Consider the following 12,898-nt stretch of genomic DNA (forward strand, 5'->3'; position numbering starts at 1 on the left):
AGTGGCCATGTCCTTGGTTTAGCCTCTTCTGCAACAAAACTGGGTCATTTGGGGCTGTTACTCAAACCCAGCTCATGCTGTGGGATGATGTTTTGGGGTGCCAGAGGCTATAGGAGTCCCTGGTGAGCAGCATTTTCCCCAGGGGCTGGCACAGTGTAGAGGGGCAGTGAAAGGGGAGGCCAGCACAGCAGTCTGTCCCCTTGCCATCACCTGGCCAGGGTGGAAGTGGTTTTGCTATTTAATATTCTGGCTGTAAGATGCGAACTGCATCAGCATCTAAAACTGGGAAAAGCGCTAATTTATGGCAAAACAGCTTGTCCTTGGGTATGGGCACCCAATTCTTAGAATCACTGAATTGTTTAGGTTGGAAAAGACCTTTAAGATCATCGAGTCCAACCGTTAGCCTAGCACTGCCAAGTCCACCACTAAACCATGTCCCTAAGCACCATGTCTACCCATCTTTTAAATACCTCCAGGGATAGGGACTCCACCGCTTCCCTGGGCAGCCTGTGCCAGTGCCTGACTACCCTTTCAGTGAAGAAATTTTTCCTAATAGCCAATCTAAACCTCCCCTGGTGCAACTTGAAGCTGTTCCCTCTTGTCCTATTGCTTCTTATTTGGCAGAAGAGACCGATCCCCACCTTGCTACAACCTCCTGTCAGGTAGTTGTAGAGAGCAATAAGGTCTCCCCTCAGCCTCCTTTTCTCCAGGCTAGACAACCCCAGCTCCCTCAGCCGCTCCTCATAAGACTTGTGCTCTAGATCCTTCACCAGCTTGGTTGCCCTTCTCTGGACATGCTCCAGCACCTCGATGTCCTTCCCAAAACTGAACACAGTATTTGAGTGCTGAGTACAGGGGGACGATCACTTCCCTAGTCCTGCTGGCCACACTATTTCTGATACAAGCCAGGATACCATTGGCCTTCTTGGCCACCTGAGCACACTGCTAGCTCATATTCAGCCAGCTGTTGACCAACACCCCCAGGTCCTTTTCCACCAGACAGCTCTCCAGCCACTCTTCCCCAAGCCTGTAGCATTGCATGGGGTTGTTGTGACCCAAGTGCAGGACCCCGCACTGAGCCTTGTTGGACCTCACCCAGTTGGCCTGGGCCCATCGATCCAGCCTGTCCAGGTCCCTCTGTAGGGCCTTCCTGCCCTCCAGCAGATCAACACTCCCACCCAACTTGGCGTCATCTGGAAACTTACTGAGGGTGCACTCCATCCCCTCATCCAGATCATTGATAAAGATATTAAACAGAACTGGCCCCAATACTGAGCCCTGGGGAACACCGCTTGTGACTGGCTGCCAACTGGATTTAACTGCATTCACCACAACTCTTTGGGCCCGGCCAGCCCGCCAGTTTTTTACCCAGAGAAGAGGACACCCGTCCAAGCCATGAGCATCCAGTTTCTCCAGGAGAATGTGGTGGGGGACAGTGTCAAAGGCTTTACTAAAGTCCAGGTAGACAACATCCACAGCCTTTCCCTCATCCACTAAGTGGGTCACCTTGTCATAGAAGGAGATTGGGTTAGTCAAGCAGGACCTGCCTTTCATAAACCCATGCTGACTGGGCCTGACCCCCTGGAAACTGCTGCACTGTTGCTGTTTCTGTCCTCATTGCAGGTGGCATTTCCAGCTCTGCCAGTGGGATGGCACTGGCAGCGAGGTGGTCCCTGTACCGGCAGGGACACGTGCCAGCCCAGCCAGAGGCACAGTGTGGCCAGGGGCGGTGAGGGGACCCATGACAGGTGCCGCCTCCTCCAGAACCCAGCTCATGGCAGCCTTCAAACAGCGTGAGGGCACCTCAGTCCTGGCATTGCAGCAGCCACGTCAAGTCCTGTCATTTCACATTTCATGGCAAATTCTGCGAAACGCTCCTGGCTTTGGTGAGTCACCCTGCAGTAACATCAGCATCTTGGCTCCCTAAAGCAGTACAGCTGTAAGACAGGTCTCAGCCCCGTTTTCCTAATAACCTGTGTGGGAGCTGCCATAAGGAGCACAGGTCCCACCTCCACCCGCCCTTGTCCAGCCCTCTCGCCCTGCTGAGATGTTCTGGTTAGGAATGCACAATTCTTCTTTTTTACTTTTCCCCCTACATTTGAGCTTCTGGGCAACCAAGGTTACTGCAGGAACAAACCAAATACATGTTTCTGTTTGCTCCCCCTCACCAAAGAGGTTACAAATCAGGAGTAAATAATCTGCTAAATGCAAGTTATGCTGCACAAACCTCAAGCGGGCTGAGCGGGGGAAGAGGAATTGGGTTTACCCTGTGATGGCTACGGGGGGGTCCAAGCAGCTAAAAAAACCCTCCCGACCCTCCAGTGCTAGCGGTGCTGCCCCACAGCGTGGCACTCACTTACATCTACCTGCGTTATTTACTGCTGAGCTGTTTTTTAGCAGCTGGACTGGCCGGTGCCATGGTGGCAGAGCTGCCGCCTGCAGGGTCCTGCCGGGGAGCTGCTGCCACTCCAAAAAGGGACACACTGGTGCTGGCAAGGGACGGGCCAGGGGAGCACGGGCACTGCCCCAACAGCCTGGTGTGAGTGCTTCCCCCAGTGCTGTGCAGTGATTAGAAATCAGCATCTTATTTATAGCCTATTTATATACTGCACAAGCAATGCAAACACTGTCCCAGCAATAAATTAATGTCTGACATGCAATGTAAAAGGCATGGCCATGCAAACAGCTACCAAGAGAAATGGAGAGGCTGTTTCAGCAGGGACTGTGGCAGCAGGGGTATCTGCTCCTCTCTGGTGCCTTCCAAGCCACCGAGACCCAAAGAGACAAGTGCTGCTTCAGGGCAAAAGAGACAAGGTTGGGACACCCCCAGCAGGGACCAGCCCCTGGCCCCGTCCATGCCCTGGGAGGGACCCACGGGGTTTGGGGTGGGATGGGTGACCCCGTCGCGCAGACACCCTCCCAGCGCAGGGCCCCGCAGGGAGAGCAGCCGCAGCCCTTGCTCCGCACCGCTCCCAGGGCAGCAGTGCGGCGAGGAAATACGGACTCATAAAAAAAAAGAAGGATTACTCTGCCCAGCATCTGAATTTCACCTTCCACCTGGCAACATGGAAAACCATCCTCCTTTGCGAGAACCATTAATTATTTAGAGCAATGAATTTTTCAGCAGAAAGGGGTCTTGTGAAGCAGGCTTGTTCCTCTCTCGTGTGAAGCATATTATTTTTAACGATCTAGGTGGTTCTTAATTGTGGTAGCTCAAATCCCCTAAAAACTCGTAGCTCCTGCTGGAAACAACCTATGAGCCGCTCAGACTGCTAATCCCTGCAGAAAGGTGCAAAGATGTTTTTCAAGACATAGCACCAAGAAAAAAGAGACAAACAGGATGGGTGCAGGTGAGCGTTACACTGAAAGAAGAGCTGGGTCTGGTTTGGGTCCTGCCATCAGGGTCCGTACAGGCAGCAGCAAGACTGCAGGGTCCGGGGGCTGGCAGCACTCTGATGTGCACAGTGGCGGCCAAAAAAACAACCAAATCCAACCAGGCCTTGGCAAAGGGAACTAAGGTCCCATTTTGAATAAATATGTTCAAATTCATGTGGGCGAGAGGCGTAGGTAAATGGTGATGTTTGTTTTCTGCCATGTGGGCCAGGGATGCTGAGCCACCGAACAGCCGCTGGGCAGCTCTGGGGGCAGAAGGGATAATGCAGCTGAGCGATTTTGCTGTGGGGCACAAGGGATGGCAGTGGCGCAGCTGCCCCAGAATAGGTGGCAATAGGAAAAGGCATGAGGCATTTCAGGGCAGATTGCAAGACACCCTGCTGCAAGCCGGCGGTCTTAGTCTGGCTCCTACATTATCCTGGTATGCAATGGCCAGAGCTGCTTAAACAAAAGGTGCAAACTTTTTTCCCTAACATGTTGTCATTACCGGCCAAAACACTGGATAAGCTCTTGTAAAACAGAAATTTTGCTTTTGTCATAACCTTTCCAGGGCCTTGGCTGGGAATTATCCCAAGTGCTCCTACCTATACCTGCAGATCAAACAGCCACTTCTGAAGAAAAATAATAAGGCTCAAGTTTGAAGAAGTCCATGGAGCAAAGGTACCAAACAGTAGCAGCTAAAACCCCTCTCTTTCCAACTGTGTGGCACCTCCCTCTCTCCTCCCTGTTTGTGCCTGTTGCATCTGAAGCAGAAAGGAGAGGATGCAGGAAACAGGATGCAAAGGCTGAAACCCAAAAATAGATGGGGGTGGGAAATAAACGGGATGCATCAAGGCCGTCTGTGAGAGCCCAGCTCAGGCACGGGCAGGAAAAAGCTCATTCATCACAGCAGAGAGCACAGCTCCCAGTGCAAAACCGGCCAGGGAGAAGCGGGACCTCGCTGCCCGGTGGGCTGCCTCTCCCCAGGCATCGCAGACCCACGTCCGTACCAGGGGAGACCCCCCCGGGAGCCCGGCAGCCTGGGGCTGTGAGCTATCCTGCCTCTGCCGTGCTGGGAAAAGACATAAAACCATATCAGATTTTCTGCTCCCACTCTCAGGGAGATTAATTGTTTATCCCCAAACAAATTAATAGTCCCCTGGTGGGACTGTAAATATGCCTTTATGTAGCGTAATAAATTCTGATTAACAACAATCCCCTACCCATTATTTTAATGTTTTACAGGTCTGACACGTGCCATGGCTATGCCATTCACTAAGCAATAAATCTGCTGAAGATGCTGTTTCATTCACCAAAAAAAATCAAAATTAAAATATCACACAAGGACCATCCTGGGAAGAATAACTTAATATCCCTAATGAAAGTTTTAAAAAAGTTATCACATCTTTTGAAGCCAGCATCCGTGATCTTTCCAGTTTAAAGTGAAAATGGCAAAGACAGAAAAAACTGTCCGCTCCAATGAGTTAGTGCTGAGAAAGAGTACCTGGTGTTTGGCTTGGTGGAGATAAAACAAGCTGGCAAAGCTCCTGCCATCGCGTCCTGTGCACTGGGTCAGACCCCAATGCACATTAGTTTATTAATGCAATTTATTAACTGGAACTTGACAACCCCTGAGAGGTGCCATCCCGGATGGGCCCTGTGGTACCCGGCGCAGTAGGCTGAAGGCAAGGTTACAGACTGCTTGGGTATTTCAGCCCTGCTCAAATGCTTAAGCATCTTTGCAAACTGGGGCAGAAAATAAATACCCTAAACAACTAGGAAATAAAGCCATGGACTGAGAGAGAGTGAAGGTCACAGCGTGTCTGGCTTTCTGGGGGTGTCAGTTGAGGCAGAAAAGGTCTCAGAAACCTGAAAGGAGCTGGGGAAAAACTGGCTGTAAAAGCAACTGCAAGAGAAGAGGGGGCAAAATTAATCAAACCATTTTCTCTTTTTACATGCGGTCCCCTCCCATCAGAGCTCTGTGTGATTAAATATTCATTCAGGGAAGATGTTTTGGGGTTAAACTGGATAGTGCTGTACCTGGAGAGGCAGAAAATGAACGGACACCAGGGTTTTTAACCTTGCTAAAGAAATAAATCAGCACTGGATGGAGGTGCTGAGTGGGGACCTAGGATTTGGGATTTGCAGCAGTGCTGGCAAGGACTCGGGAGGCCACACCAGGGGCTGATGCTGGGAAATGGATGCAGATGTTGGCAGCTGGGTCTGGCTCTGCTGCGTGGCTTGAGATGCCCCTGGCCAAGCTCCTGATAGAGGAGTGGTCGCCACCACCTGTTGGAGGGCAAATAAAGAGGGCTGGAAAGGATCAGTGCAAATACTCAGACTGGTATCTATCTGCAGGGCAGCAGCAGCGCTGGAGTAGCAGCAATGCTGCCTCCTCTCCATCCCGGTGCCCAGTGGAGTCTCTGCGTGCCCCTGCACCCCACGAGTTGCTGCCACCAGCACCACGTGGCCACCAGGTCCTTCACTCGTCCCAAACCTTCTGGTGAGTTTTGCACTGAACCCTAAAACCCCTGCTTTCATCCACACCACACTGGCGAGACTGCCCTGCACCCAAAACAGCAGTGCCTTCTCCTTGGGCAAAGGCACAAGAGGAGATCTTGGTAAAAAACAGGAATATCCACCTGGGCACAACAGAGAGGCGCCTGCCTCTGCAGGAGACGCTGCGTGCACAGGGGTGGGTGGATCGAGCCTCGCAGCTTGTTCATATTTCCCCCACACAAGTCACAGAAACAAACATCCGCCATCTGGTCGGCATTAAAGCGACGGCCAGGAAGAGGATCCCACACGTCCTTGTCTTCTCCTCCCTGGCAATTACCTTCCTTTCGGCACCATCTGAGAGCTTTCTCCTTCCTATTTGATCTTCCCTCTCCATCCTGTTCCCATGCAGATGCTATCCCCTGCCCAGCAGCACTAAGAAGAGCCCGATGTCATCTGATGGGAACAGTGGGAGCAGGTCCAACCTCCCCAAACCAGCCCGGCAGTAACGCAGAGCCCCAGGCATGATGCTGCCAGGGAGGTGGCTGATGTCTAAGGGTCCCCTGAGACAGAGTGGGCTGGGGCACAGGGATGCAGAGGAGGCAACAAGGCTCCAGTCCCCATTTCTTCTCCTTCAAATGAAGGATTTGGGTGATGGGGACCTGCCTGTGCTGCAGCACACACAGGGGGTATTTCTCCCCAGCCCAGATTTAGCTGCTCACACACAAAATTCAGCAAACCCCTCCCCCAGACGCAGCTCGGCCAGTCCTGGCCTTCCAGGTAACTTTCCCACTTTCAAGTTAATCAAGGGCATTCAACACAAACACCAGAGGGGTTAATGCCCAAACTGATTCAAGAAAAAAAAAATGCGTTTTTTTTAATTAGGGAGAAAATAAGAGACAGATAATATGTCTGATGAATTACAGCTGTCTTTCTTCCAGTGTCATTGCATCTGGGGATGCTGGAAAGCAGTTCTTAATGGCACTGCTTTATCTAAAAGGATGATGGATAGTGGTGAAAGACAAAAAAAAGGGAAAAAGTAAGACATTAGCACATCAATGGTGTGCCTGTGACCTCCATCAAGGGATGCGAACCAACTTAATGAAATTTTAATTAGGCAGCAAGCAGTGCACTGTCGCTGGGTACCAGATCAGACCTTCTTACCCGCACTCTCTTATTATCCTTCCTTGGGATAAGCCCTTTCCCAGTGCTGGCAGCAAAGCTGGGCTCATCATCTTGGGCCAGGGAACACCCTGCAGGTCACAAAGCTCTCCCATCTGGCTTTTCCTTACAAAGCCAATGGAGAGGAGCCTGAAGGAAGTGGGACTTGCAGCCTCGAGGGGATGGAGGGAATGTCCTGCCATCAAAATGTCCCTGCTGTGTCCCCACCCCCCTGAGCCAGGCTCTGCTCCGGGCCCTACAAAGGGGAAATGCAACGTTCAGCCCAAAATGTCTCTGATGCACCCAGGCACGGGTTCAGGACTCCCTGTTTGTCCAGCAGGTTTGTGGGCAGGCGACCCAGCGTGAACCAGTCATCACTGCCACGAGCAGCCACATCTCAGCTAAGCCCAAGCAGTGACGCTGCAGCTAATACCGACCTCCCCACGCCTCTGTTTAAGCAAAGCAGCTTCCATCTCCCATTGAGAGCGGAGTTCATAGAATTAATCCCGAGAGCAGCCTGTCCGTATTTTCAATCAACTTGACCTTCCACAGCCCACCCATAAGCTGGCCCTGTCTCAGCACCCCTTTCAGCCCAGCTTAGTGGTGAGTGGTTCACTGGTCAGTGAGTCCTGGTTATGGTTTGCTCCTCGGGCACTGAAGCATGGGGCCAGAGCCCAGGAATTACAGGTTTCCCCAACACCGGGTATTTTCTCTTCTATTAATGTAGGTCAAAAAACTCTGGGTGGTTAATGAAAGGAGATAAAGTCTACTGCAAAGTAATATGCATAAACGGTGATTTCAAGAATTGCTGAGCACTTAACACCTCTTGCCAAGGTTGTGTAAGTGCAATTAAAAATCAAACTGACTGGTAGACAGAGTAAGCCTGGAAGGATCTGCTCTCTTGGGAAGTTCTTAGGATGAGGAGCTAAAAGCTGATTTGCCAATAATCCCAAATTAACACACTGGCCTGATACATGGCCCCTGGAGGCAGAGCAGACTCTGCCTAAGAGCCAGTCTCGCATGTGGCTCCCTGCTTGGGTCATGTTGCAAGCTGAGAGCTCCCAAAACACCAAGCTTTCCCTTGTGCCAGAGCCTGTGCTAGAAGAGGAGCAATGGATTTTCCAAATATCTTCCCATCTCCACGAGCACCCCACGTGCATTTTCACTGGGAATGGGGCTGTGTAGCTCTGCAAATCTGATCCCAGTGGGCAAGCCTCAGATTACATCGGGAGCCCAGTGCTGAACTGACAGGCTGAGAAACTGGCAATGAAGGTTTATGAAACCTTTCAGCGTTTTCTAATAAAAGGGTAAGCAGGTTTACTGTGCATTTTCACTACGCTGAATCATTTCAAGTCCTGTTATGGGCAACAACCCAGGACAGACCCACTCAGAGAACTCCTGGGGCCGTGTAAAGCCTTCCCTCCTATCCTGAGTGGGTTATTGTGTGCTCCAGCAGGGCATCACTGGCTTCATAGGCGAATGGTCCATGTGGTTTTAACCTGAATACCATGGGCTGATCAGCTTCTTTGTTATTTTAGATTACATGCTTGGCAAAGCCTGAAAATAACTGGAGACTATCTGGAAAAATAAAAATAGAAATTTGAAATGAAGCAGCACTGGCTTCCAAAGTGCAGCATTGAGACAGGAACCCATGAGCCAAATGCTCCCACTGAAAGAGAAAATAAATTAGCTCAGGATAAAGCACTATTTTGCATGCACACAGGGATCTGGCACAAAAAAAAGAAAAGTAGTGAGATGCAATGAAGCAGCTCAGAGCTCAAAAGCTCACCTGTTTTTCCCAGCTCTACCAGTTGGCCTCCCAAGAGCAATCCCCTCTCCCCATGGCACCTGCACCCCTCGGGATGGCCCTCTCCAGCCCTCACAGCTCCAAGTCCTCCCACAACGGATCCTCCTTGGATGGTCCGTGTAAGGGCCCCACTCATAAATTGGCTGTGGCCATCCCCATCATCATCCTCTTTCCTCACCTGGCTCCAGCCAGACCCTCTCCAGTTTCCATCAGCTCCTGCAAGGTCTCCGCCTGCACAAGACAGCCTGGCCACATCTCCAGGTGTCACGGATATTTTATTGTATTCCACCCCATCAAATCACCATCATGATGCTGAGCACGGTGCAAAGCCCCAGCAGCCTGAGCTCTGACAGGGTTAAATTAAAGGTACCCATGATATTAGAGAGCTGCAAAGTAATTATGAAAGGAAGCAGAAAAAAGCCAGCAACTCTAAGCAGACATGAAGGCCCTCTTAAGAGAAGAAAGGCGTGTTAATTAACCTCTAGACATGATTCAAAGCATCATTTGTAGCATGATTAACATAATCCCCCAAGTGCAAACACACAACTGGCATTAACGATCATTTGCAGGGCTGAACGCTCCCCCACCCCTTCATCAAATCGGCACATTTGAACAGGGAAACCTTCAAAACGTGGTAAGTGTGCACGTTTCAGGAAACAAAAAGAACAACATTCCTCGGGGATGGACATCCCAGCTGTGGGCTGCTCCCACCCCCTGTGCACTGCAGGTGGGCATCCTCCCCAGGTATGCCGTCAGCATCCTCCCCAGATGTGCTCTCAGCATCTCCCCAGATGTGCTCTCAGCATCCTCCCCAGGTGTGCCGTCAGCATCCTCCCCAGATGTGCTCTCAGCATCTCCCCAGATGTGCTCTCAGCATCCTCCCCAGATGTGCTCTCAGCATCCCCCCCAGATGTGCCACCAGCTTCATGCTAGAAGAGCTCCTGATCCCCACATCGGCTTTTGCTTCCTTTGCTCCCCGTAGCCACAGCTTCACACCCTTCTCACCAGCCTCTGCCACTTCAGCAAAAAGCTGGTGGCTGTTTTCAAAAGCTCCTAGATTCCCATCCACGTTAAGCTTTTGGCTTTCATTTAAAGAAGGAGCTGCCCACAAGATTGCTTGAAAGATTGGAAATGAATGTCACAAGTTCTGAAGGCAAAGAAAAAAGAGTCACGCTTTCCCCTTCACTCCAAAAAGGAAAATCGCCTGCTTGAACTTGCAGATGGAGTTCACAGAACTCAGCTCCCCCTGTCCTGAGCACCGAGGCGTGCGGGTTCGGAGGGCTGCTCATGCAGGAAAGCCAAAGCTGTTGCCTGCCTTAGCAAAGCTGTCAGGGATATTTTGTCATATTCCACCCCATCAAATAACCATCACAACAGGTATTCTCATCCTCATCATGGCAGAAAGCTGGTAGGGGAGCACTTTCCCCTGAAAAAGACTGCACTCCTTGTTGTTCATGAATTATTTGGATGGCATTAATAAAGGTGACAAGGATGTGTCAACAAAATCCCCTGTAAACTCCACGCAGTACCCTGATATTATTCATCCCTACCACAGCCCAAGCTCAGGAGCTCAGAGGCTTTGTGTTATGTTATATTCTGGATCTAAAGGCTTTTCAGAGGCTATGGGATGGCTGAGGCTGTGCGTAGCTGAAGCTTGTTCAAATGAGTCACTGCTGAGCTTCATTCTTATCTTCAAAGTTTGTTATTACTCGGAAGTGTTTATCTGAATTATGTTTGCAAAAACATCTGAACAAAGGCCAACTAATGGAAATTACAGCATTTTTGCACGTTTTTATATAAATAGGAAGGATTGTATGCAGCCTGTTCTTTTCTTTGCAATTCACAATATTTGTCTTTAACGACAATTCTAAGGACCATGACGGGATTTAAGCAATCGCAACGCAGACCAGGCATCCTGGGAGAGATAACAGCGCAGCTTCACGGCAGGCTGAGAAATTCAACTACTGACACCCATTGTGCCGGGCACAGCCACGACCTCTCGGGGTTACAGCCCTCGTATTGGGATTTCTGCAACAGAGCGACCCGGAGCAAATCAAAGCTCATGTGTTCTGAGCGGCAGTAGTGAAATCACATTCACGACCTCAGGGTAAGAAGCTCAGAATAAAAGTGAAGAAAAGGAAAGGAGAGGAGCAAGAAAGGGCAGGGGCGAGCGGGCGGCGGGATGCTGGGACCAGGCTTTGTGTGGTCCCCGCACACACCCAGCGGGGACGGGCGGCTGTTTGTCACACCAGGACAGCAACACCAGGCCCCACGGGGCAAGCGGGGAAGCCTTGGCCTCCTTCCTCCCAAAACCTGGCAAGGGCATCACCCTGGGCTGGACGGGCAGGGGAACGGCTGCAGTCCCCCACGTCCAGGCTTGATTTCTGGATCCTCGTGTCTCAGGGGCAGCAGTTTCAGCCACCCCTCTGCTCCTCTCCCGCTTAGCAAACTCAGCCGGCAAGCGATGCTCAATGCCCTGCTGGGGAGCACCAACCCTCTCCTGCTTCTCTCCCGACTCCCTCCCACACGCCCACGCAGGAGCTCGCCCGGGCAGGTTGGCGGGATTTGAGGCCCTGGCAGTGAGGCACGGCCGGGAGCCCCGGCGGGTCAGGGTGCCCAGGTCAGACCTGCGGCACTGCCGGGGCCATGGCCGGGATGTGCACTGCGGCCACGCTCAGGCTGCACTGACCGCCACACCGGCACGAAGGCGCCCGGGAGGTTTCTGTGCAGCATCCCAAGCGCAGCCAAGCATCCCAAAAAGGGATGTGGCCCCACGGGGACCATGGGGCACCCAGGGGGTGCTGAGGGGCAGGACACGGGGGATGCAGGGGTGAAAGGGGTGCTTGAGAGCAGCATGGGGGGATGCAGAGGATGCTTGGGAGCCGCATGGGGGATGGAGGGGATGCCTGGGATGCTCAGGGCAGGACAGGGATGCTGGGGCAGGTCTGGAGGACAGGACGAGGGGATGCTGGGGAGCCTGGGTCAGAATGGCGGATGCTGGGGTGATGACAGGGGGACCTCGGGGAGGCGAGGAGGACAGAGAGATGTTGGAGAGCGTGGGGCAGGTCTGGGGGGATGCCGGGAGGCGATGGGGGGATGGCGGGGAGCCCGAGGCAGGCAGAGGGGACGCCAGGGAGGCGACGGGGGACGCCGGGGAGCTCGGGGCATGTCGAGGGGACGCCGGGGAGCCCGGGGGAGGCGGGGGGGGCGCGGCGGGGGGGAGGCGCTCACCTGCCAGGAACCGGAGGGGATGTCTCCGAAGCCGCCGGGGCCGGCGGAGCCGTGGCAGCCGCGGGGCGGCCCGGCGCAGCGCCAAAGCAAACCGAAGCCGGCGGCGGCTCGGCCGGGCGGCAGCAGCCAGGCCGGGGAGAGGAAAGCGGCGGCGCAGGCGGTCAGGAGACCGGCGGAGAGCAGCGCCCAGAAGCAGCCGACGCCGCTGCACATGGTGGGCCGGCGGGGCAGGGAGCCCGCGCCCCGCACCGCCCCCGCGCCCGCCACCGGCACCGGCACCGACAGCATCGGCGGCGCCGCAGCGCGGCCGCGCAGCCGCCGCGGCGCGGAGCGGCCGGCGGGGCCGGGCGCGGGGCCGGCAGCGCTGCCCGCGCCCCCTGCGCGCTGCCTGCGCGCTGCCTGCGCGCTGCCTGCGCGCCGCCTCCCCCCCCACCCCGCGGGGCGCGGCTGAGGCCGGGCGCGGTTGCGACACCCGCGGCGGGCGGGGGAGTCCTCGCCCCCCCCACCTGCGCACACGTTTTGGGGTGTTTTACGCCGTTTTCCCTGCCCGGCTGCAGGCTGCGGAGCCCCTGAAGAGTCGTTTTACTCCTGCCGTTATCCTTGATGTCGTTACCCCCCCCAGCGCCCGCAGACGGGGATGCTGCGGCTGCAGCCTTCCCGGACAGGGACACGCGTGGGGGCCGCGGCTTGGCGGGGAATTTCTCGCAGCCCGGGTGTCACCGTGGGGGGCTTTAAAACGCACGCACAGCCCAGGGATCCACGGCCCCTCCCTGGGAGATTTCTTACTCGGGGTCTGCTCGCTCGAGGAATATTAACATTAATTTTATCCTT

General features: G+C 53.8%; 1 protein-coding gene across 1 annotated transcript in view; it reads right to left on the reverse strand.

Moving 5' to 3' along the window:
• LHFPL7 (LHFPL tetraspan subfamily member 7) overlaps nucleotides 1-12,370 on the reverse strand; it is a 67,063-nt gene extending 54,693 nt beyond the window's left edge. The window contains exon 1 of the mRNA XM_087751861.1: nucleotides 12,068-12,370. Coding sequence (XP_087607987.1) covers nucleotides 12,068-12,355 — 288 coding nt within the window. The 5' untranslated portion in view covers nucleotides 12,356-12,370. The remainder of the gene's footprint in view (nucleotides 1-12,067) is intronic.
• Nucleotides 12,371-12,898: the final 528 nt, after the last annotated feature.

The sequence above is a fragment of the Nipponia nippon genome, unplaced genomic scaffold (assembly GCF_047370975.1).
Source record: "Nipponia nippon isolate SJK-2023a ecotype South Korea unplaced genomic scaffold, ASM4737097v1 scaffold_15, whole genome shotgun sequence".
Taxonomy (NCBI): domain Eukaryota; kingdom Metazoa; phylum Chordata; class Aves; order Pelecaniformes; family Threskiornithidae; genus Nipponia; species Nipponia nippon.